Below are 21,968 nucleotides of genomic sequence, written 5' to 3' on the forward strand. Positions count from 1 at the left end.
TCCTTCTCTGGTGCCTTCTCCTCCTCCTCCTCCTCCTCCTCATCTGCTTTATATGGCTCATCCACATCAGTGTCCCCTTCAATATGATGAAGTGGATCATCTCTATGCTTCTTCATAGCCTCAAGCCTAGCAATTATATCCTCATCTGCTAGTAAATCTGTGTCACTATCAATCTTCAGCCATTAGCTCTGGACGTTTTCTTTTAGCTGCCTTGTATTTCTCTTTTTCTTTCCCCTTTTTCCTGAACTTCTCAATCTCTTCATTCCTCTTCTGCTCCATCAGTTGCTCAATTTGCTCTTGATCTTGGTCTTGCTCCATGAAATACTCATGCCTCTCTTCACCAATCTCCATTGCAAATTCTGGTACTGGTGCATGCTTCTGTTTTTAAAATGAACTCTCCTTTGTGTTAATGACCCGCACTGGCACTGGTTGTGGCTTTGTTGGGCTAGGAAACAGTACTCCTGTTGTATCTATCTCATACACCACTGGCACACCTATTTCAGATAATGGAACCTGCTCCTCACAAACTGGTCCAATGTTCAAATCCCTAGGTCTTGGAGCATCACTTCTGATGACTGTTATGTTCACCACCTTCTGACCTTTGATAACTAGGTCATCCAACATTTCCCCCACCTTATCATCATCTGTCAGTTCTTCCACACCTAAAACCCCAACACCTGGATCTCTCACATAATACATAAAGTCTGTCATCCCATATCCTTCAAGCTCTATTAGTGCAATCAGATTGTAAAATGTGATATCATCCACATTTAGGCGTCTTTCAAGATTATCTCTATCATGGAAATGGAATCTGACTTCCCACACTTCATCATTCAATCTACAGTTCAAGTAAAGCAATTCAGTTAAAAGTTAAAGATTCAGTTAAAAGCTAAAGATTCAGTTAAAAACATAGTTTCAGTTAAAAGTTAAAGATTCAGTTATATATTCAGTTAGTAGAAACAATTCAGTTAATGTTTCACTTAAAGATTGAACTAAAGTTTCAGTTAAAAATACAGTTTAAGTTAAAATTACAGTTTAAGTTAAAAATTCAGTTAAAAGTTAAAGATTCAGTTATATATTCACTTAGTACAAACAATTCAGTTAATGTTTCACTTAAATTCAGTTAAAAGTTAAAGATACAATTTCAGTTAAAAATACAATTTCAGTTGAAAATTCAGTTAGAGGTAACTATTCAGTTAAAGTTTCGGTTAAAGTTTCAATTAAAAATTCAGTTAGAGTAATTTGTTCACTTAACAATTCAGTACAGGATTCAGTTATAAATTCAGTAACATTTTCATTTAAATATTCAGTTGTAAATTCAGTAATTGACTAGGTTGAAGTTGAGTTTAACATTCAGTAATTTCATGTAATTGAGTAGGTCCGAATTGAGTTTAACATTCAGTAATTTCAGTTAATGTTTAGGTGCCTACTACATACACTTAGAACCCTAGAACTACGTAAACACTTCACTTACATGCCTGACCACATAAACAACCTACAACAACATCCTATAACACTAGAATCACAAACAGTTAGAACCCTGTCCCTAGAAACCAAATCGGGGTACGGAAAGAGAAAACTTACGAGACACCGCCGAAGGAGGATGCGTAGTGATGGCTCCCCTCTGGATCTTCCTTCATGGCCTTGGCGAACGCCCTCGCCGCCGCGTACTCAACACAGTAAGATAGCGACGGCGGCTGTGGAAGAGGCGGAGCCTGAGATGGGTTTGAACTGCCGCAAACCTCTGTTGGATCTGCAGGAGCACCACTGCCACCAGATGCATCGCCAGCACCACCGCCACCGCCATCATCACCACCACGCGAGGTGTCCATCACCGGCGGCGAGCAGGGGCGAGCGAGGAGAGGGGAGCGGGGCGAGAGAGAGGACAGGGGCGGGGGGGGGGGACTGTCTGACAAGGACCGACCGACGCGGCGTCTTGACCGTTTTGTTCCTAACGGCGCCGTTTGCCTGTCCGTCATGCCACGTCAGCATTTTCGGGGCCCACCTGTCGGAAAAGAGATCAAACGAGGCTAAACGACTGTTCAGTGCTTTTTGCAACGGGTTAAGAGATTTTACGGTATTTTTTTGCAACAGATTAACGAGTTGCTAGTTTCCTGCAAACCTAGCCACAAATGTGATGGTTTCTTGCAATTGACTCTTTCGAGACACAATACAAACGCACTACTAATATCCTAAGCCGGTACATTTTTTATATTGACACAAAGATACTATAGGTGTCTCGCGGTCGACGGCCTTTCAATGAATAAACATCACTACAAAGTTCAAAGATAAATTTAGAAAAATGCTGGCATCCATATTAAGTTAAGACTTTAATCCAGGTGGATTGGTGATGTCTCAGGAGACTTAAATTCAGATGGACTAGTTTCCGTATATTAACACAAAGTCATCGTAGATGTCTCGTAATCAACGGAAATGATGTTTTTCACCGAATAAACACCGCTGCAAAGTTCTAAAATAAGTTCAAAAAAAATGCTAGCATCCATATTAAGTCCTGACCATCTGATTAAGCTCAGTTCATGAAGCTGGCTCGATCGATTTGCAATTACACAACTCGTTTAGTGACACTCTGGTCACAAGTGGACAGCTACTTCAGACAAAAACCAACTTTGAGAAACAACTCAAACGTACAGGACAACCGAGACAAGACGGGTGGATAAAGCAGCTCATCCCAAAAGATAAGGTGGGGTTATCCAGTCGGCTTGTTCGTAGCCACGTTACTAACCTGCAGCTTAACTAGCACCACAGCGTTGAAGAGGACCGAGATATGCCACAGATGTCAAGAACGTAGAGAGGCAGTAAAATGAACGGAGTTGTCAGTCAGATTTTGCGTCCAAGCGAAGGGTAAATAGGACAGCAGGGTAGATAAAAGTCAACATATGAACCGCAACCTGTACGTGCACCATTCACTCATGGATGTACTGCCCATGTGGGAGTGGATCGGACGATTCAATAAGCACAATGGAAAACGGAACAAAGATCAATCTTATTTATAGTAGACTTTATACAAGCAAGCAAGCAGGTTAGTTTGTACATGAGCGGCAGGCAGCATATCCCAGCACACGCAGAAACCGAACAGGCAGGCGTTCTCTAACCAAGGCAGCAAAAAAAAGCCCAGCAAGAAAAAAGGAGAAGAAAAAAAAGATACTAGCTCCTAGAGCCAAACCCTGGCTGGCACCTCGGCACTCCGGATTTATACAATGGTACCCCAAAGCTCTCTCTCTACTAGTACTACCAGTACGTACTTCGCACACTCTCGTCGCATATACAAGGACGCTAGACACGTTGTCTCCACGGGAGGAAGAGTCGACGTACGTGGGCCGGGCCGGGCCGGCTACGGGCCCCTCAGGTCGGCTGCACCGCCTCTCGGGCGCCCCCTCCGCTCACGATCCACGGGTGCCCTGCGATCATCAACCAATTTGGTTCAGATTATTACAGGGTAAAGCTAGTAGGAGATGGATACGGACGGTTGAACAATTCTAGAGAACGAATCGTGCACTTTTGGAGTCCTCGGATATTCCAAATGCAGCGCTGCCCATGCCCCAATCTGGAGAAAGAATCAAGGTGGTGTACGGGCGGGCGCTTACGGAGGACTTGCTCCGCGGAGAACCTCCGGGAGACGTCGCGGCACATCATGCGCCGCATCAGGTCCTTGGCCAGCGGCGACACCCCGGCGAACAGCCGCGGCGGGAACCGGGGGCTCCCGCGCAGCACGGCCGCGAACACGTCCGACGCCGTCTCGCCGCTGAAGGGCAGCGCGCCGCCGGTGAGGAGCACGTAGAGGACCACCCCGGCGCTCCACACGTCCGCCTTCTCCCCGTACTCGTCCCCCGCCACCACCTCGGGCGCCACGTAGTGCGGCGTGCCCACCAGCCCCCGCGCGCCCTCCCCGCCGCCGACCAGCGCCGCCGACCCGAAGTCCGCGAGCCGGGCCCGCACGGGCCCGTCCCCGCCGTCGGGGGCGTCGAGGAGCACATTGTCCGGCTTGACGTCGCGGTGCGCGACGCCGCGGCGGTGGCAGATCGCGAGGGCCTCGGCGAGCTGCGCGGCCACGGCGGCGGCCTCGGGCTCCGGGACGGGCGCGCCGTGGCGGAGGCGGACCCAGTCGAGCAGGTCGGGGCCGGCGCAGAGGTCCATGACCACGTGCGTCCACGCCTCGTCCTCGTACACCGCGTGCACCTGCACGACGCCCGGGTTGCCCGCGGCGGCCAGCTGCGCCAGCTTGGGCTCCAGCTCGGCCAGGCCGCGGTCCAGGTCGTCGGCGAGGCGCGAGCGGTCGACCGACTTGACGGCGTAGAGGTCGCCGGAGGAGCGGGACGCGCAGCGGCGGACGACGCCGAAGCGGCCGCGCCCGATCTCCTCCCCGATCTCGTAGTCCCGCTCGAGTTCCTCACTCATGGCAGATCTGTTTTTTTTTTACCCTCTCACGGTGCTTTTCTCGGAGGATGGTTGGTTCGCGAACCGGTGGCCGCCTATTTAACGGGGCGCCGGAACTTCGGGCTGCCGCCGAATATGCGGATCCTGCTCGATCGGACCATATTCCAGTTTTACCCTCGCGTTGGTTACTACTCCTTCTACTAGACCACTATGCAGCTCCGTTTAAGGTTGTCTTGTACAGATACAATGCCCGTAATAATCTTATCCAGTTCTATCACAATTGCGATTAGTCGGATACATTTGGATCAGCAGGAGTCAAGCAGCACGACTAATCTACCTGAGTCTTTGTCAAACACTATACCAAGCAGGACCTCGTCGTCATTACAATGACCAAGATCACATCTCATTTTTTCGAGAAGATTCCATGTGGACCCAATGCGTAATAATTAATCCATATTTGATAATTATTAAAGTTGCCGGTGCACAACGACTGTCTCCACGTGGTAGAGAGCCACTGCGTCGAGGAGACACGTAAGCAGTCAAACACACACCGCATTCTAGCAAGCGCGTGACTTGGCGGCCACATTGGAGTAGCAAGCCGCCACGTCGACGTAGACCGCCGCGCTACGAACCAGAGCACGGTTCCATCGTCGACCGTGCGTTTCGCACTCCGCGCACCGTAGCGCCACAAAACAGAACCGGCTTTGGGCAAAAGCTCCGGCCGTCTCCGGTCCGGTGGGCCTCCCGCTCAGGACGGCCCAAGGTACGGGTACGTGCACATGTACGTACGTACGTACGTCTCCCCGGACCTCCCTCCGGCCATAAACGGCCGGCCGGCCTGCCTCCGCCGCGTCCAGGGACGTGGCCGCTTGCCCCGCCGTGACGGGAACGGGCGATAATGGAGTAAATAGCATAAAACTACTACTTTACAGGCTAGGGTTCCAAAAAACTACCGATTTTTAATTTTTTTCATATAACTACCAAATAAATGGTCTGCTGTTTTAAAAAACCCAAATCACCGAGTCTTTATCAGTTGATCCTGATTATGACAGGTTGGGCCCGCACCCAAAACAAACCGTTAGTTTGACCTTGGTTTGACCGTTAGCTTACATGTGGAGCCCACATGTAAGTTTTCTCTTCCTCTTCTCTTTCTTCCTCCTCTCTATCTCTTCTGTTCCCTCCTCTCTGCCTCCCGTGCTGGCCTTCTCCCCTCCCAAGCCGGCGACCCACCCCCCTCCCAAGTTGGCGATCCTCCCCACCCCCAAGCCGGCGTCCCTCCGCCCATCCCAAGCCGGCGACGACCCTCCCTCTCCTCCCCAGCGTCCCAACAGTCGTGGCAGGTGCTCGCCGGAGCTCCTGGTGGCGACGATGGCGACGAGGCCGGTCTCGTCCGCGGCGACGGGAGGTGCGCACTCCACAGCGGCGCAGGCCGTCGCGTCGAGCTTGAGGAGCTCGCGGCAGGGGATGGGGGCCGCCGCAGGCAAGGCGCGGCATGGCGGCAGGCGACTCGCAACTCATGGCGTGGCCGCAGGCGAGGCACCGCGAGGCGACTGGGGAGTCATGGTGTGGCGGCAGCCGCAGGAGAGGCACGACATGGCGGCCGTTGCGGGCGAGGCTCGCCGGCCTCAGGCGATGACCAGCTTGGATCCAGCCACTGCGGGCGCGGCTGGCCAGCCTCAGGTGGTGCACGACATGGATTCCGCCGCTGTAGGCGCGGCTCGCCGGCCGGAGGAAGCATCGCTGCCGTGCCAAGCGGGATCGAGCTCCTGGCTGCGTGGGGACCTGATTGCTTTTTTAGAAAAGTCACAGGGACCTGATTGTTTTTTAGAAAACTTATAGGGACCTGAATGCTTTTTTAAAAACTTACATGTGAGGCCCAGATGTAAGTTAACGGTCAAAGTAAATGGTCAAACAAACGGTTATCTTACATGTGGGCCTAAACTGTCATAATCGTGATCAACTGGGTGATTTGGGTTTTTTTGAAACAGCGGACCACTCATTTGGTAGTTATATGAGAAAAGTTAAAACCGGTAGTTTTTTGGAACCCTAGCCTGTAAAGTATAGTAGTTTTATGCTATTTACTCGGGATAAAGGGATCCCCATATCCGTTTCTGATAAGATCACCTAGTTATATAAGCCATGTGTCCTCCTGCGCCTCTCACGTACCTGTCGCCACGGAGAATATATTTTGGGGGGTCTGCACTTGACACTTAACACTCTCTTGCAGGGAATGCGGTTCTGTTTTCTTTTTCAAATCGCATGTGGCGCTGTGGACTGGGAGTAGTTTAGTTGGCACTAGCTCGTCCTCGAACATAAGCAGATACGGAGATCGGCCTCGAATCTTCACACCACTTCCTGGCACATTGTGTTTGTGCTGCGGTATTTTGTGTGAAAATGCTGATGAGTTATTCCGACTATTTTTCAGTTCTATCCGCGCATATGCCGTTTAAGATCCATTTAGCAAACCACTTGCCATCAGTGTATTCGGAAGACTTAACGTAATAATGTTAGGGCATCTGTCCATCTGAGTCTACATGCAAAGGCTAGAAGCATGGACGGAGCTACAAAGGTACTTGAGTGTACAAGTGTACACCCATTATTTTGCAAGAACGCCGATTACCTATGCAAAAAAAATAAATTGAAAATAGTCATAAAATTATGATTTTAATGAATTTTGTACACCCAAGTGTGTATGTTAGCTCCACCACTGGTAAATTGAAAACAGTCATAAAATTATGATTTTAGTGAAATTTGTACGCCCAAGTGTGCATGCTATAGCTCCACCACTGGCTAGAAGGTGGCTATATCACGGGGAAAAGGCAAATCTGGAGATATCATCTACTCCCTCCGTCCGAAAATACTTCTCATTAAAATGAATAAAATGAGATATATTTAGATGTATTTTAGTTCTAAATACATCTCTTTCTATCCATTTTGAGGACAAGTATTTCCGGACGGAGGGAGTATTTAAAAGCTGATTTTGGTATGAAGGATGTTTCGCAACTCAAACCATTTGTCCAATTCATAACTCAGTTTCATTATTGGTTTGTATCGACATTTTCCGTACTAGATCACACGTGAATAAGTTTCATTGAAAAATATTATTAAGGTATTTGATTCAACACAAAATCAGCATGATTAAAAAAAGTATGAGAATAAGAAAACACATAACAACTAAATGCCATATACTACTCCCTCCGGTCATTTTTAGTTCGCATATAAGATTTGTCTGAAGTCAAACCTCGTAAACTTTGACCAAATTTATAGAAAAAAATACAAACATTTAGAATGTGAAATCAACAACATTAGATGCATCATGACTTTACTTTTCATATTGTATAAATTTAGCATTATAGATGTTAATATTTTCTCATATAAATATGGTCAAACTTTACGAAGTTTGACTTCAGACAATCCTTATATGCGGAGTAAAAAGGACCGGAGGAAGTATATGATAATGTATTTGGTAAAAATATTATTTGATCATACCGTGCCAACCTATCCAAATTCCAGGCACGGGAAAAAAGCTATTTCTAGAATGTTTGAGTCAATGGGAATTCAAGATTCTGGAAATATGAGAATAAGAAAAACATAAAGAACTAGATGTCATAGCATGTTAAATTTCTACAAGAATTGTCAACACATAAAAAATTATAACAAAAGTCATTTAGTTGCACCACACAAAACACATGAACTTTTTGACAGACTGGATGTTTGCCATAGTTGCACTAGAAACAAATAATTTTTTCAATAAAGTTGGGCTCAATAGAAATTATTCCTTGGAAACGCATGCAAAACAGTGCATTTAAAAAAGTTTTCGATCTTCAATCCTACTAATGAAACAACTCCAGAAAATTTTCAAAATAATAGAATCCTCCAAAGTTTCTATACATTTATTTTGAATCATATAGACCCATAATGCAGCGGAATACAATTTTTTACAGGAAAAGTAATAGAACATAACCCATAAATCAGACATTTCACGTATAAATAACGTTCAAAAATTTCAATCTTCGGAAATTCATACAGATATTTTTTAAAGGCCCTATAGCTATTGTAGGCACGCTCAAACATTACACCTTATTCCGCCAATGACAATAAAATAGCTCATACAAAATTCATAGGGTGGCATGGCGCCACATTATTGTGGAGTTGGATGCACTACCAGAGATATGGCAAGTCTGTTTGAGTCAATGGGAATTCAAGATTTTTTTTTTGAGCATCAGTACAGACACAAGCGCTTATATACACGCGCATACACTCACCCCTATGAACGCACACACGCACACCCTATCCCTATGAGCACGTCCGAGAGACTGAGCCGGCATATCATCTTGAGATTTTCGAAGTCACCGTAGGCGCCTCGTCGTCGACGGGAACGTCTCCTCCCACTGAAAGTGCATCGCCGGAAATCCTGAAATAAATCCAGAAATAATGCGAGCACCAGGATTTGAACCCTGATGGGTTGGGGATACTACTGTCCACCTAACCAACTCAACCACAGGTTGATTCGCGGGAATTCAAGATTCTGGAAATATGAGAATAAGAAAAACATAAAGAACTAGATGGCATAGCATGTTAATTTTCTACAAGAATTGTGAACACATAAAAAATTATAACAAAAGTCATTTAGTTGCACCCCACAAAACACATGAACTTTTTGACAGACTGGATGTTTGCCATAGTTGCACTAGAAACAAATAATTTTTTCAATAAAGTTGGGCTCAATAGAAATTATTCCTTGGAACCGCGTGCAAAACAGTGCATTTAAAGAAGTCTTCGATCTTCAATCCTACTAATGAAACAACTCCAGAAATTTTTCAAAATAATAGAATCCTCCAAAGTTCCTATACATTTATTTTGAATCATATAGACCCATAATGCAGTGGAATACAGTTTTTTTACAGGAAAAGTAATAGAACATAACCCATAAATCAGACATTTCACGTATAAATAATGTTCAAAAAATTCAATCTTCGGAAATTCACACAGATATTTTTTAAAGGCCCTATAGCTATTGTAGGCACGCTCAAACATTACACCTTATTCTGACAATGACAATAAAATAGCTCATACAAAATTCATAGGGTGGCATGGCGCCACGTTATTGTGGAGTTGGATGCACTACCAGAGATATGGCAAGTCTGTTTGAGTCAATGGGAATTCAAGATTCTGGAAATATGAGAATAAGAAAAACATAAAGAACTAGATGGCATAGCATGTTAATTTTCTACAAGAATTGTGAACACATAAAAAATTATAACAAAAGTCATTTAGTTGCACCACACAAAACACATGAACTTTTTTTTTGACGTTCACAACACATGAACTTTTTGACAGACTGGATGTTTGCCATAGTTGCACTAGAAACAAATAATGTTTTCAATAAAGTTGGGCTCAATAGAAATTATTCCTTGGAACCGTGTGCAAAACAGTGCATTTAAAAAAGTCTTTGATCTTCAATCCTACTAATGAAACAACTCCAGAAAATTTTCAAAATAATATAATCCTCCAAAGTTCCTATACATTTATCTGAATCATATAGACCCATAATGCAGCGGAATACAATTTTTTACAGGAAAAGTAATAGAACATAACCCATAAATCAGACGTTTCACGTATAAATAATGTTAAAAAAATTCAATCTTCGGAAATTCACACAGATATTTTTTAAAGGCCCTATAGCTATTGTAGGCACGCTCAAACATTACACCTTATTCCGACAATGACAGTAAAATAACTCCTACAAAATTCATAGGGTGGCATGGTGCCACAAAAATACACACGATAAAAGTCCAGGCACATGTTGGGGTGAGCCGTTTTGTCTAGCTTTGGCACATGTTGGGGTGAGCCGTTCCACCATGTACTGGTGTTGGGAGTCTCAGAGCATCTCCAGTCACGCCCCCAACAGACTTTTCCTATGCATTTTTGCCGCGCCGGCGTCGAAAAAAAAGCCCAGTCACGCCTCCAGAAGTTCGTTTTTCGCCGGCTCGGGACGAAACTAGTGCCGGGCGGACCCAGACCAAACCCGGCGCCCTGCTGGGCGCCTGGGGCGCCGGCACAAGCGAAAGGGCGCGTGGGTCCGCCCTGTCGGCAAGTCGAGCGCCTCTTCCCGCCGTTTCATCCCGCTTTTCCCCCACTTCCCTCCCATTCTCTCCATTCCCCCGGGCAATCTCCCGCCCGCCTCCGCCGCCATGCCACCAAAGAAGTACGTCGCTCCCCGCGCTGCGGCAACCGCGACCGCCCCCGTCGCCCAGCCGAAGCAGAGGAAGCCGAGGACGCCGCCGTCCAAGCCACCGAGCATGACGAACGCCGAGTGGAGGGTGGAAGTTCAGCGACGAGAGGCGATCACCGCCGACCGGCGGAACCGAGTGATCGCCAAGAAGGCCCGTGACAACACGGCGTGTGCGGTGGCGGCGGACCAAGCCGAGGCCGACGCGACTGGCGCGGGGATGATGAACCCACCCGACAACCATGCCTAGTACGCGCTCTGGGGCCAGCAAGGCGTTGGTTCTCCGTCGCCGCAACCATGGGGATGCACGCCCTCACCGGGCTACGCCGACGGGAACGCACACGATGGTTTCAACCCCAACGTCACCTTCCCTCATGGACACCCGGCCCAGCGGACGCCCTCGCCCGCCTTCACTGGCGTGCAGTACCCTCCATACAACTACTCGCCGCCCGCCTACACATCCTCCCCGACGCCCCCTCTCCGTCGTGGCGCGCTGCCCTTCTCGCACCTTGGCGACACCGACGAGACCGAGGCCGACATGGATGACATCATCACCACAGGCTCGGCCGCGGCCGCCGCGTCTCCCGGGTTCGCCACCCCGGACGACACCGTGGATCTGAGCGGCGGCATGGAAGGCGAGCTCGGCTACGTCTACGGCGAGGAGGAGCAGCAGGAGCAGGAGGAGGAGGGCGAGGAGGAGGAGGAGGAGGAGGAGCCGGCGACTGTTCCGGCGAGGAGGAGCAAGAAGAAGAAGCGGCGGCCAGGTCCGACGAGCCACGCATCAAGTGGGCGTCCAAGAAGGAGGAATGCCTCGCTGAAGCATGGAAAGTCGTCTGCCTCGACCCGACCACCGGCACGAACCAGAGCATCGAGATGTACTGAGAGCGCATCAAGGCCGAGTTCGACGAGCGCAAGCCCACGCCGCCGCCAACCTGACTGATGAGGCCGCCGAGAACACCCACAACACAGAAGCCACGCCGACGCCGTCCAGCGCAGAGACCCCGCCAAGCCCGCGCACGCCGACTCCGCCGACGCCGGAGGCCGACCTCGCCGTCTGATGCGCACGCGCCTCCTTTCTGTTTTTTGTACGCCGAACTTGTGGCCGCGTGATCGCCGAATTTGTGGCGTCTATTTTATGAGCGGGAAACACTATGTTTGAATTTGCCGCGGCTGGGGGCGGCGTCTGGAGGCGTAGCTGGGAGTTAGGTCGCCCCCAGGGCCAACCTAGCGCCAGTTCGCCCCCAAGCCGCTTTTTTCGGCGCCCTGGGAGGCTGAACGGGTGGAGATGCTCTCATGCCCATGAATCCTTGTGATGGCTGCTCGTGTGCGGCACATGTGAGGCGCCTCGTCACCAGGTTTGCCACATGAACGAAGGTACCTGTTTTGCCTTCATTGAGCCGTGAAATACCATGAAATGTGAAAGGATGGTTGTCAAGTTTATCATGAAATGTGAAAGGATAGTTGTCAAATATTTTTGCTCCAGTAGAGTACCGACATAATTAACGAGATTGTGGTGCACCACCTCGCAATGGTGGCGCAGAAATTTTTTGTAGTGGGGGCAAATTAGTGGAGTGGGGCACTTCTACAAAAATATGAAATTCTAAAGTAACTTTTTGTGAAATATAAGCAAACATTACTGAAGTTAACGTTTGAATATTTGAGTAGGGGTGCCCCTACTGGCCTCGATGTAGGCTCCCCTGCCAGCTAGTGTTCCTTTAAACAGTGTATGACATGTTTGGTTGCCCGCAAGACATCCATGCAGGCTGGGGAGGGAGGGGGGGGGGCAAATCTAAGTTGTTTGTTACTTGTGATGCATGAAGAAATTGGCCCGCACGGTTCTCAAAGAACCCCACGGTTTGTCCCTTGGGGCGGGGGAGGGGGGCGAGGGGAGGTGGAGGAGGAGGCTCGAATTGACAGTTTTCAAGGAGCCGGGCTCGTTCCGACCCAAAAGGGATGTAAGCTCTCATTGGTGGACGGTGCGGGGTGGTATGTAGCTATTGAGAGAATTCCTTATTTGACACTACTTCAAAATGTGATTTCCTATTTGACCCTGAAAACTTTTTTCTCCCTTATTTATCACTTGTTTTAAATTTCGTTCCTTATTTGACACTAGTATAACGCCCGTGCGTTGCCACGGGCTCTTCAAAATTTATAATCAGTATCTTTCATTTATCATCCCCTCATATTGGATGATTATGGGGTGCTCTAATTAGAAACACAACAATCAAATATTAGGAAATTTCACCGAACGAACAACAACGAATAATACGATATCTATCAAACGAATAAAATGAGGTCATATTTTTGGTCCGTCATGCACTTCTGTTGAAAAGTGCCTATCCCTTTTAGAATCAACCCACTGTTTGCTCGCACGCAAAAAAATACATCTCTAAAATGGGGAACCGATCGGTGCCAAAAAGAACTCAAACTCCTATCCAATCTCGACTTCGTGCTCTTCCACTTCCATTGATAAAGATGGGACGTCAAGGGTTTCATCATGATGACCTCGAGCAGCCGCCGACATCCCTCCCCACATCTACCCTACCCCCTGCTGCCGCTTGCACTGTCCTTGCTCCTCGAGGGAGCTAGGGACACAATGTTCTCTAGGATGGGCATGACCAGATCCACGAGGAGGCCACATTCTTCCATGGGAACCCAACCAAGCACACCACCCTCCGCAACCATCCAATCCTGGCCTAACAAAGTCAAGACCCGCCATCGATCCACAAATCAGGCTCGCCGCATCCAGGTTCGCTGCAAGTCTACGACGAGTCTGTAGTCGACATCTTGACTTTGGCTATCCCCACGGAAGAATCATCGGATCCTGCTTATTTTTACCATCACTTCGTCTCTTCCCAAGGCAGCGACACCACCCAGCCAATCACCACCACCGCTTGCGGCTTGCCTACATAAAATCATGAGAAATCCCCACGGCGGTGCTGTAAGATCACCTTGGCGACCTCGACAGTGACCGACTGGTCTAAGATCTAAGCTAGCCGCTCTTTGTAGAAACCAATAGAAGTAGGCATGTGACTCAGATTTGTTCTTTGGTGTGCATGCGTTTCTTGCTGCCCACCAGCTCTTGTCTACAACTCGCCTATCTCTGTACCAGCTCTTGGTCTACAACTGCCTATCTCCATGCTCGAGACGACCAAGCTCGATGCGCAAGCCGCATACGTCTTCTAGAGCTATATCCAGGCCCTATGATTTTTGGATCACTGGCACTATGGATGCCAGGACCGGAGTCGCCCTCATCCACCAAGTGGATCAAGGAGGCCCACCACCTAGACTCTACATCGCAACATTTTGTGTTTTCCTATAAAAAGTAAAGAACCTTCTCTAATAAACGTAAATATAACCTTTTGGTTTTATAGTCTCAACTTTTCTACACTTCAATACCAGAAGGATTTCTTGGTTTTATTTAATGACCTTCTTGAATGTCATTCACTTAGAAAGGTAGTAATACAATCTGTGATATTAAGGCAAATTATTAGTCATATTAAAGTGCAAAAGGCCCTATAGGAGTCAAAGCATGACTTTTATGGTTATACTGTAATTTGCAAGATCTGAGATTTATGCAAGTGTACAATTAGAGAAGAGCCAATTAAATAGATTTTCACATTCAGAATAGTACGATTAGCAGTAGCACTTCAATTTTTTCATGTTTGATCAGCTTGCTAGGTGGTTATCACTAAGCATGTTGGAACGATGAGCATAACCTAACTTAGTTCAGTACGTGTTGCTGCAAATTAGTTCAGTACGTACGAAGCTGTTGCTAATTTCAATGCCTGGCTGTTGCAAGTTTCTAATGAAAAAGTACTTCAGGTCAAAGGTCAGGGAATATACACTTTTGTTATCATGGTTGTTTCCTTATAGTGAACAACTTTGATCACCACTTCAGCAGCTACTATCTATAAGAAGGCATTAGCTAAGTAGATATAGGCAAAGAAAGCATGTAGGCAAAACCAGAATTAAAAACATCCTTCTCAATGGAGCTCGTGCAGTTCGGAAGACCCTAATCATCGATGAGGGACCCCTCCGATTATAGCATGGCGTGACAATTGCCGTCAATGACGACACCCAAAGTACCTTGCATAATCCATCGATCCAGTTCGGAACAATCAAGCACATACCTTGCAAAGTGATGTGGATCTGAAGCAGAGGTGGGAAGGTAAAGGCTCAGGTGAGGTGGAATGAGACGTTGATATAGACGTGCACGCATGAGAATAAGGCGGTGCCCAGGATGGATCTCCATCAGAGGAGGCCGGATCCGCTAGGGAGGAGGTCGCTGTAGTACCTGCCATCTGTGCGATGGATCACGGGGCTGGCAGGCAGGGGGAGGGGATAGGAGGGAGCGGGTGGGCTAGAGCGCAGATGGCGGGTGCCCCCGATGACGGCTGGGAAGGATGGTGGAGGAGGTGGATGAGGATGGCGGCGGCGGCGTCTACGGTTGCGCCTCGTCCGCAGCCGTGCTGGTGGTGGTCGATGCGAGAGCCGGATGGCGTCGGCCAGAATCAGGCAGGGGCGACAAAGATTTAGAGGAGAGAGAGAATGGAGGCGATGAGCGATGGGAGGAAGGGCCACCGGCGATTGGGGTGGCCTCAGATCCGCCCTCCGTGGCCGCCTATTTCATGGGACGAACACCCGTGCTCACCGTCGGGCTCGCCTTCGGCCGCTGCCTCGCCGACATTCACGACGTAGAGCCCCTTCCTCCGATCCCATTTGCCAGGAAGGCAGCGCCATCCTTCATCGTAGAGAACGAGTCCACACTGAGATCCCAACCAGATCCTGATTGCGCCTCCCCAAACCACAGCGGCACATCCCACTCCATCAACGACCAACCTATATGAGGCGGAGGGTCAGTGTAGGACGCGAGCGCCGTCACCATGGACGTGGGGGACGCCGTAGGTGGGAAGGAGGCGACGACGGCGTCTGTGTCAGGAAGATCGCACGACGGTGGCGGCGTTTACTCGAGGGGATCGAGAGGAGCTGCGTTTGGTGCCGGGTGGGTTCTTTGGTGCGTGCGTGGGGCTGGAGATTGTGATAGGTGATCAGGTGAGGGCGTGCCATACCTGGATCGATAGCCTTACCATACCTGGTGGTAATTTAAATTTATTACCATATTCGATATTTCCCGAGTTATGACCTTACCATACCTGGATTGATAGCCTTTGGGGTAATTTACATTTATTACCATATAATTACCATATTCAAAATTTCCTGAGTTATGACCTTACCATACCTGGATTGATTTATTACTATACGTGGATTAATTATGGTTTATTACTATATGATTTATTACTATACGTGGATAGCCTTACCATACCTGGTGGTAATTTAAATTTATTACCATATTCGATATTTCCCAATTTATGGCCTTACCATACCTGGATTGATAGCCTTTGGGGTAATTTAAATATATTACCATATAATTACCATATTCAAAATTTCCTGAGTTATGACCTTACCATACCTGAATTGATTTATTACTATACGTGGATTAATTATGATTGATTACCATAAATACGTTGGGTATTGCCGGTCAGACGAGAAAAGAGAAAAACCGGTGGGAAGGGCTGGTGGGAGGTGGGACGAAGAAAAACCGGTTGAAAATAAACCAGTTGAAAATAAACCGGTTGAAAGTGGGGGGGACTATTCAACCAATTCGTCCATTAGGAGTAGAGAATTACCATATTCAAAATTTCCTGAGTTATGACCTTACCATACCTGGATTGATTTATTACTATACGTGGATTAATTATGATTGATTACCATAAATACATTGGGTATTGCCGGTCAGACGAGAAAAGAGAAAAACCGGTGGGAAGGGCTGGTGGGAGGTGGGACGAAGAAAAACCGGTTGAAAATAAACCAGTTGAAAATAAACCGGTTGAAAGTGGGGGGGAACTATTCAACCAATTCGTCCATTAGGAGTAGAGATTGATGTCCATCCCATTACACTTTGCCGTCAGATTGTTTTTCAGTGGACCATAATACCCCTCCGTTAGTCTGTATGCAACACTGGAAAAAACCTAACCCAATAATCTCATCAAGTCTAGAGATCACCAGCCTCGGCGTCAAGACCGGCTCCGAGGGCGAGGTCTGACAACTCTGCTCCAGAGTCAACGACTTGTCATGGCCGAGCTGTACATGATCAGCAATATGCCAAGACAGACATGTGTTACACAGAGAGAGGGATCTTGAACATGTTAGCGAGTTGATGTTTTGGTTACGCAGGGCCATCATGCAGTTTATGTGCGGCCGAAATACCAAATCATGCACCTTGAAAAGATACTCCGTTCAACATCTAAAATCTGCACGACTGTCGTGTCAGTCAACAATTTCGCAGTAGCAGTACTATCCAACTTACCTTCCCAATTCACTTGGCAGTGCAATACAAAGAACATGTTTGAGGTTTTGCTCATATTTTATTTATTTTTAATTAAATTCTGAGGACTTTGTTCATAAATTAAATTCGTTCTATGACCAAATGCATGGGGTCTCATTTGGCCATTTAACTTTGAACAAATATGTCACAGTACTATTGATTTAGTCTTGTACATAATTTTAGTCACATAATGCATTAGGGGCATTTGCGCCTTTCCATATCCCTATTTAACACTGCTAGTGTACAAAATGAACTAGAGTGTCAAAGAAGTAAACAAATTTAACTCGAGTGTCAAAGAGGGAAGAAAAACTTTCTTAGAGCCAAATAGGGAATCACATTTTGAAGCAGTGTCAAATAAGGAATTCTCTCGTAGCTATTTGCACGTGGTGTGTTCTCCTCACCTTCCTCAATCTCCTTCGCCTAATCCCTTCTAATCTATACAATGGTGCTTCGATTTGAGATAAGCTCCACACGAAAAAGATGCACATTGACGTTGGGATCCCGTTCTCGTGATTGCTTCCTAATTTTGTTTACTGTTAATCCTCAAATTAGTGTTTATATTTGGCTTTTTAGATGATTTTTTTTTTCAAATTAGTCACACCCGATCGACCGTCATAGATGAATATATCTTTATCTCCTTACTATACTTTGTGTGTGTACGTGAAGGTGTTTTGTTCATCCCCTCTCTCTCTCCCTCTCTGTCACCTATCCTCTTTATCATCTACTTTGTCGGTCCACCATTTCACGACGATGTCTACGTGAAGAAGATGTGGATCAACAAAGTGATTCCATTCTGGCAATCGATTTCGAGTTTCCTTAATGGTAACTCCTCGATTTCATGTTCAAGTTTGAACTTATTTTAGAAAAATTTCATCAAATTCATCAGTCAGTCAATTTTTTAAAATCTCCTTTGATCACTTAGTTTCATCTCGTTGTTCCACATGATTCTCATGTTGTGAGTTTTTATTTGAATGCTCATAAATGAAATTGTTCAAGTGTGATGGTGCGAGTTAAGTTCACCGTGTAGGTGAGAGTAATTATCAGTGCAAGTAACCATCAGTGCGACGTAAAACAGACAACCGAACGTTGCATCTTGGAAGCACAGAAATACAACCAAATGCCGTGCTTGCGTTTCTGCATCTTGAGGAAGAGGCAATGCAATCAATCAAACAACTGCAAAACATGGCCCAGAACTCCTATCACCTAGAACAGGCTCTACCTCCACGAAACCGAAAAATGATGCAAGCATCCAAACAGGCCCATAGTGCCAACGTGCAGATTTCTCTGCAGGAACAACGTGCCTGTTTAAACTTTTATCTGCTGGCGTTTTGCCGGTGCTTCAGAAAGAGCAGAGGCCGCATGCTCATCAGCTCATGTTAGTTTTGGAGATTCAATACATATCGTTTTATTCTACATAAAATCAGAACGTTGAAATAAATGAAACCGCAGTTACTGTACGTAGTTCTCTGGCTAATACTAGCCCAGCACACTTGTAACACCAATTCAGTTCATGTTCCATAGTTCTAATATAGAACCGCCGATCATATTGTACAACGAGCAAATGGCAGGAAGAGTTTTATAGACAAAAAGCTTTACACTTGCAGGCCTGCGAGTTGCATGTCAACTATTGGAACCTATGTACCTTTGATTTGGCATCAGTGTTACAAAAGTGGAATATCTGTGCCAACGGAACCACCAAAATTTCCTTGAGTAAAAATGTACAACAACATGAACTAAATTAACAACGTAGGCACAAAGCTTACTACAAACACCAGAAACAAATTCTTCTAGTTCTCGACCCATTCCTATCTTTTTGACCCTTGTGGAAGGCTGAGATAGCAAGATGCACCGAAGCATACGTCATAAAAGATGCCAGCAGAACACCACCGGCAACCATCAACCCTAGCCTGACAAAGAAAAGAACATGCACAGGGGCTGATCAGTTACTGGCAAGAGAAACATACACACAAGATGCCTTTCAGACAGTTTGTGAAATATACAAATCTACATTTCTACAGGAGTAAGTCAGAATCCTTAAATCACCACCACTACCCTTTACGAACAAAATAGAAAAGGTCCGTGCTACCCCAAGATAATTATGTGGTCTAGGAAGTCCACACACACCCACAAGTCATAGCTCCCATACCAGCAACCCCTCCTATCCCCTCTCGGTGTAGTCCTCAATCCCAAGTTTTCAACAGTCCCTGTTCCTGTAGTCCTATGGAAATGCCGGGCATTGCCCCATTTTTACGTATTCAAGATTGGTGGGGTGTACTACCAGAGTTTCTCCCCCTTCTTTCTTCATATTAATAGGAAAGAAAAGAGAAGGGCCAGTAAGTGTCTTACTTTGTAAATAATGCAGTTATACCCAAGATAGTTGGTGAAAATACAGTAATGATAGCTATGACAGCCATCCATGTCCAGTAAAATGTCGCCTCCATGTCGAAGTCGGATATATTGCGCTGATGATGGCCTGCAAAAGACCAAGCTGTTAGATACCTAACATTTTAGAGAAGAAAGATGAACCTTTGCAAGAAGTTAAATAGTATAACATGCCTGTAGCCATGTGATTCTCTGATGAATCAGAATTGCTATATCCCACATGAGTTGCACTGATACTTCCCCATCGATAGACAAAACGGAGATAGCTACCAAACAATAAGAAGAATGCCACGAAGGTCCACTCAAACATCAGTAGCAGACCTGTCCATGGCATAATTTGTCGTGGAATGATAGTGAAAGCAAAGGCAAGAGAGACACCAGCAGACATAAAACAGATTAGCACAGCAATCGCCCCGAAATAAGAAGGCAGCTTCAGATGTGGCCCGTTTGAGATCTGTGGCAGTGTTAAACACCCATTAGGCCAATATAACATGATCGTCAACACATTTCGGTAAGAACATTAAGCTAAGTAACAAAATATAACTAGGATAGTAAATTCATATAGAACAAGATACCATCTCCCCGGCCCAGTTTTGTGCAGGGTGAACGCTTTACCAATATTTTCCAATATAAACATTATTTTATATTCTGGGACAACTTTATTAAAAATCATCATGAAGGGTGGTCCCTTTAGGCTTCATATTCATTCTTAAAGCTGATACATACATGCCCAATAGTCAACGTTCAATAGAATGTATTACAAGTGCAAAATGCAGAAAGTACCTTGGTTCATGTTAGAATGAAAAAACCTACTTAACACATGCTACAAATTCAGTGTTTGTTTGCTGTTGAAGAGGAGTAACTAACTCTTTGATTTGAAGTAGAAAATGTAGATGATGAAACACCAACTGCTGAATAAGATGGAAGTGCCTCTTCAGACTTATACTTATGACGGCCTCTTCTTGCAAACGCACATAAAGACTGCACACTTGGAAAATCCTTATAGTTCTGTCAAAAACATCACACCCATGATCGATCAAAGGTCAATAAACTCCTATAAGAACATGTATTATATCTACAAAGTTGAAAAAACTAGCAACATGAACTGTGATTTAACCTGAAAGCATGATTGGTAATAACCAAATAACAGCAGGCAGAAGGGAAGAATGAATAAAAATTTGACCACCAGCTGATCATGAGGGTTCCTTCCCCCACCGGTTCCCGGAAGAGATTCTTCAAGTTTTTGCCTAACATCCTGGAATCATACAGAGCATAAACTTATCACCAACATGCTACTAATTCACTTTCACAAAATATTACATATATAAGTAAAAAATAGATAAATGAGATGGAATTTTACCTGCCATATCTCCACAGGTTTTACAAGCCAAGCTGTCCACCAGTCCCAGGGTTTAAGGGGACCTAGTGTGTAGTGAATAACTCTAAGTTCCTTTTCATCAACCATCCACTACAACATAAATTAGACCATGAGTCCCAAACAAAGCATCATGCTCTATAAAACTCATGTAACTAACATCTAATGGGCACCCAAAAAAGGTTTGGTTTTGTACTTTTATGAGCACGAGACAACAAATAAGTAGTATAAAAATAAACACAGATATTGTCTTAGTTTGTGATATCAGTGACCTTCCATACATTCAAAAGACTAGAATAGTTGTGACTTGCATACCTTACTGGAATCTATTTCTTTGCAAGGACAAGGTTTAAATAACATGGAATACAGTAATGGCTGGCATATATATTTTTTACAGAGAAACAAGATAAGGCGCATGCAGTATCAAGTTTGCAAAAAGGTCATAATTAGTCAGATAAATACTAATGTGTTAGGCATTATCAGTGCACATAAAGAATATTACCTTGTTGGCTAGCATGTAAAGACCAACATCAGCATTATACAAGGTAGAAAGGCGCTGTGTCTCCGGTTCAGGTGTTAAAGGTGAGTCTGGCTCATACACGCGGGAGTTAGCAAAATCAGCATAATATGAATTAAGAAAACCTTGATCCCCTGCATTGATTAATTCAGCATCCCGATTAAATACAGCACATAAAATCAACTACAATGCTAAATATAATCATCAAAGGCCCAAAATAACTTCCAACTGGGCATCACAAATCTTTCCAAAACCATGGGCTAAGTTTCCTTAAGAATATTTCGCATGATGATCGTAATGCCCTCCTCTATCTTGAACATACCCAGCGAGGGAATAGGTTTTGATGTTGAGGGGGGTAGTAGTGTCCTCGGCATTAAGCATGATGGGGAATCATAAGAAGATGTGAGTACTCTACAAACAGGTTCTGCAGCCACAAGCTGTTAACACCTGAGAGTATTGATGGTGTGTATGAACTGCAAGTGGAGAATTTCTGCAGAGGATGGGATAGCTTGCGAATTGCCCTGGTGTTGCCATTGTAAACTTAAAAGAGGACCTGACAGTGCATGAAGAAGACTAACAAATCATCATAAATGCTGGTCAAAACAGGCCAAAGAGAGCAGCAGGGCTGAAAAATTCAGGTGTGATTGAAAGGTGGTGGATGTGCAACTGTCTACTATGT

General features: G+C 45.8%; 2 protein-coding genes across 2 annotated transcripts in view; both read right to left on the reverse strand.

Annotated features, from left to right (window-relative positions):
• Positions 1-2,982: 2,982 nt before the first annotated feature.
• Positions 2,983-4,450, reverse strand: LOC119355853 (phosphoenolpyruvate carboxylase kinase 2-like). The gene is made up of 2 exons (XM_037622737.1): positions 3,606-4,450; positions 2,983-3,419 (listed from the first exon to the last, which is right to left on the reverse strand). The coding sequence occupies exons 1-2, from the start codon at positions 4,414-4,416 to the stop codon at positions 3,364-3,366; spliced, it is 867 nt and encodes a 288-aa protein (XP_037478634.1). The 5' UTR covers positions 4,417-4,450; the 3' UTR covers positions 2,983-3,363.
• Positions 4,451-18,522: 14,072 nt separating this feature from the next.
• The window catches only part of LOC119355855 (inositol phosphorylceramide glucuronosyltransferase 1-like), a 5,502-nt gene continuing 2,056 nt past the window's right edge, over positions 18,523-21,968 (reverse strand). Inside the window, exons 4-10 of the mRNA XM_037622738.1 lie at positions 21,275-21,423; positions 20,758-20,865; positions 20,515-20,652; positions 20,265-20,405; positions 19,572-19,851; positions 19,362-19,488; positions 18,523-18,922 (exon numbers count right to left, since the gene is read on the reverse strand). Of these exons, the coding sequence (XP_037478635.1) occupies positions 18,778-18,922; positions 19,362-19,488; positions 19,572-19,851; positions 20,265-20,405; positions 20,515-20,652; positions 20,758-20,865; positions 21,275-21,423 (1,088 nt within the window). The 3' untranslated portion in view covers positions 18,523-18,777. The remainder of the gene's footprint in view (positions 18,923-19,361; positions 19,489-19,571; positions 19,852-20,264; positions 20,406-20,514; positions 20,653-20,757; positions 20,866-21,274; positions 21,424-21,968) is intronic.

This window comes from Triticum dicoccoides, chromosome 2A, assembly GCF_002162155.2.
Source record: "Triticum dicoccoides isolate Atlit2015 ecotype Zavitan chromosome 2A, WEW_v2.0, whole genome shotgun sequence".
Taxonomy (NCBI): Eukaryota; Viridiplantae; Streptophyta; class Magnoliopsida; order Poales; family Poaceae; genus Triticum; species Triticum dicoccoides.

Coding starts and splice junctions, on each gene's coding strand:
- LOC119355853 (XM_037622737.1), bottom strand. CDS start 4,416: ATGAGTGAGGAACTCGAGCGGGACTACGAGATCGGGGAGGAGATCGGG. Junction 3,420..3,605: donor CTCCGCGGAGCAAGTCCTCC/GTAAGCGCCCGC, acceptor TGATGATCGCAG/GGCACCCGTGGATCGTGAGC.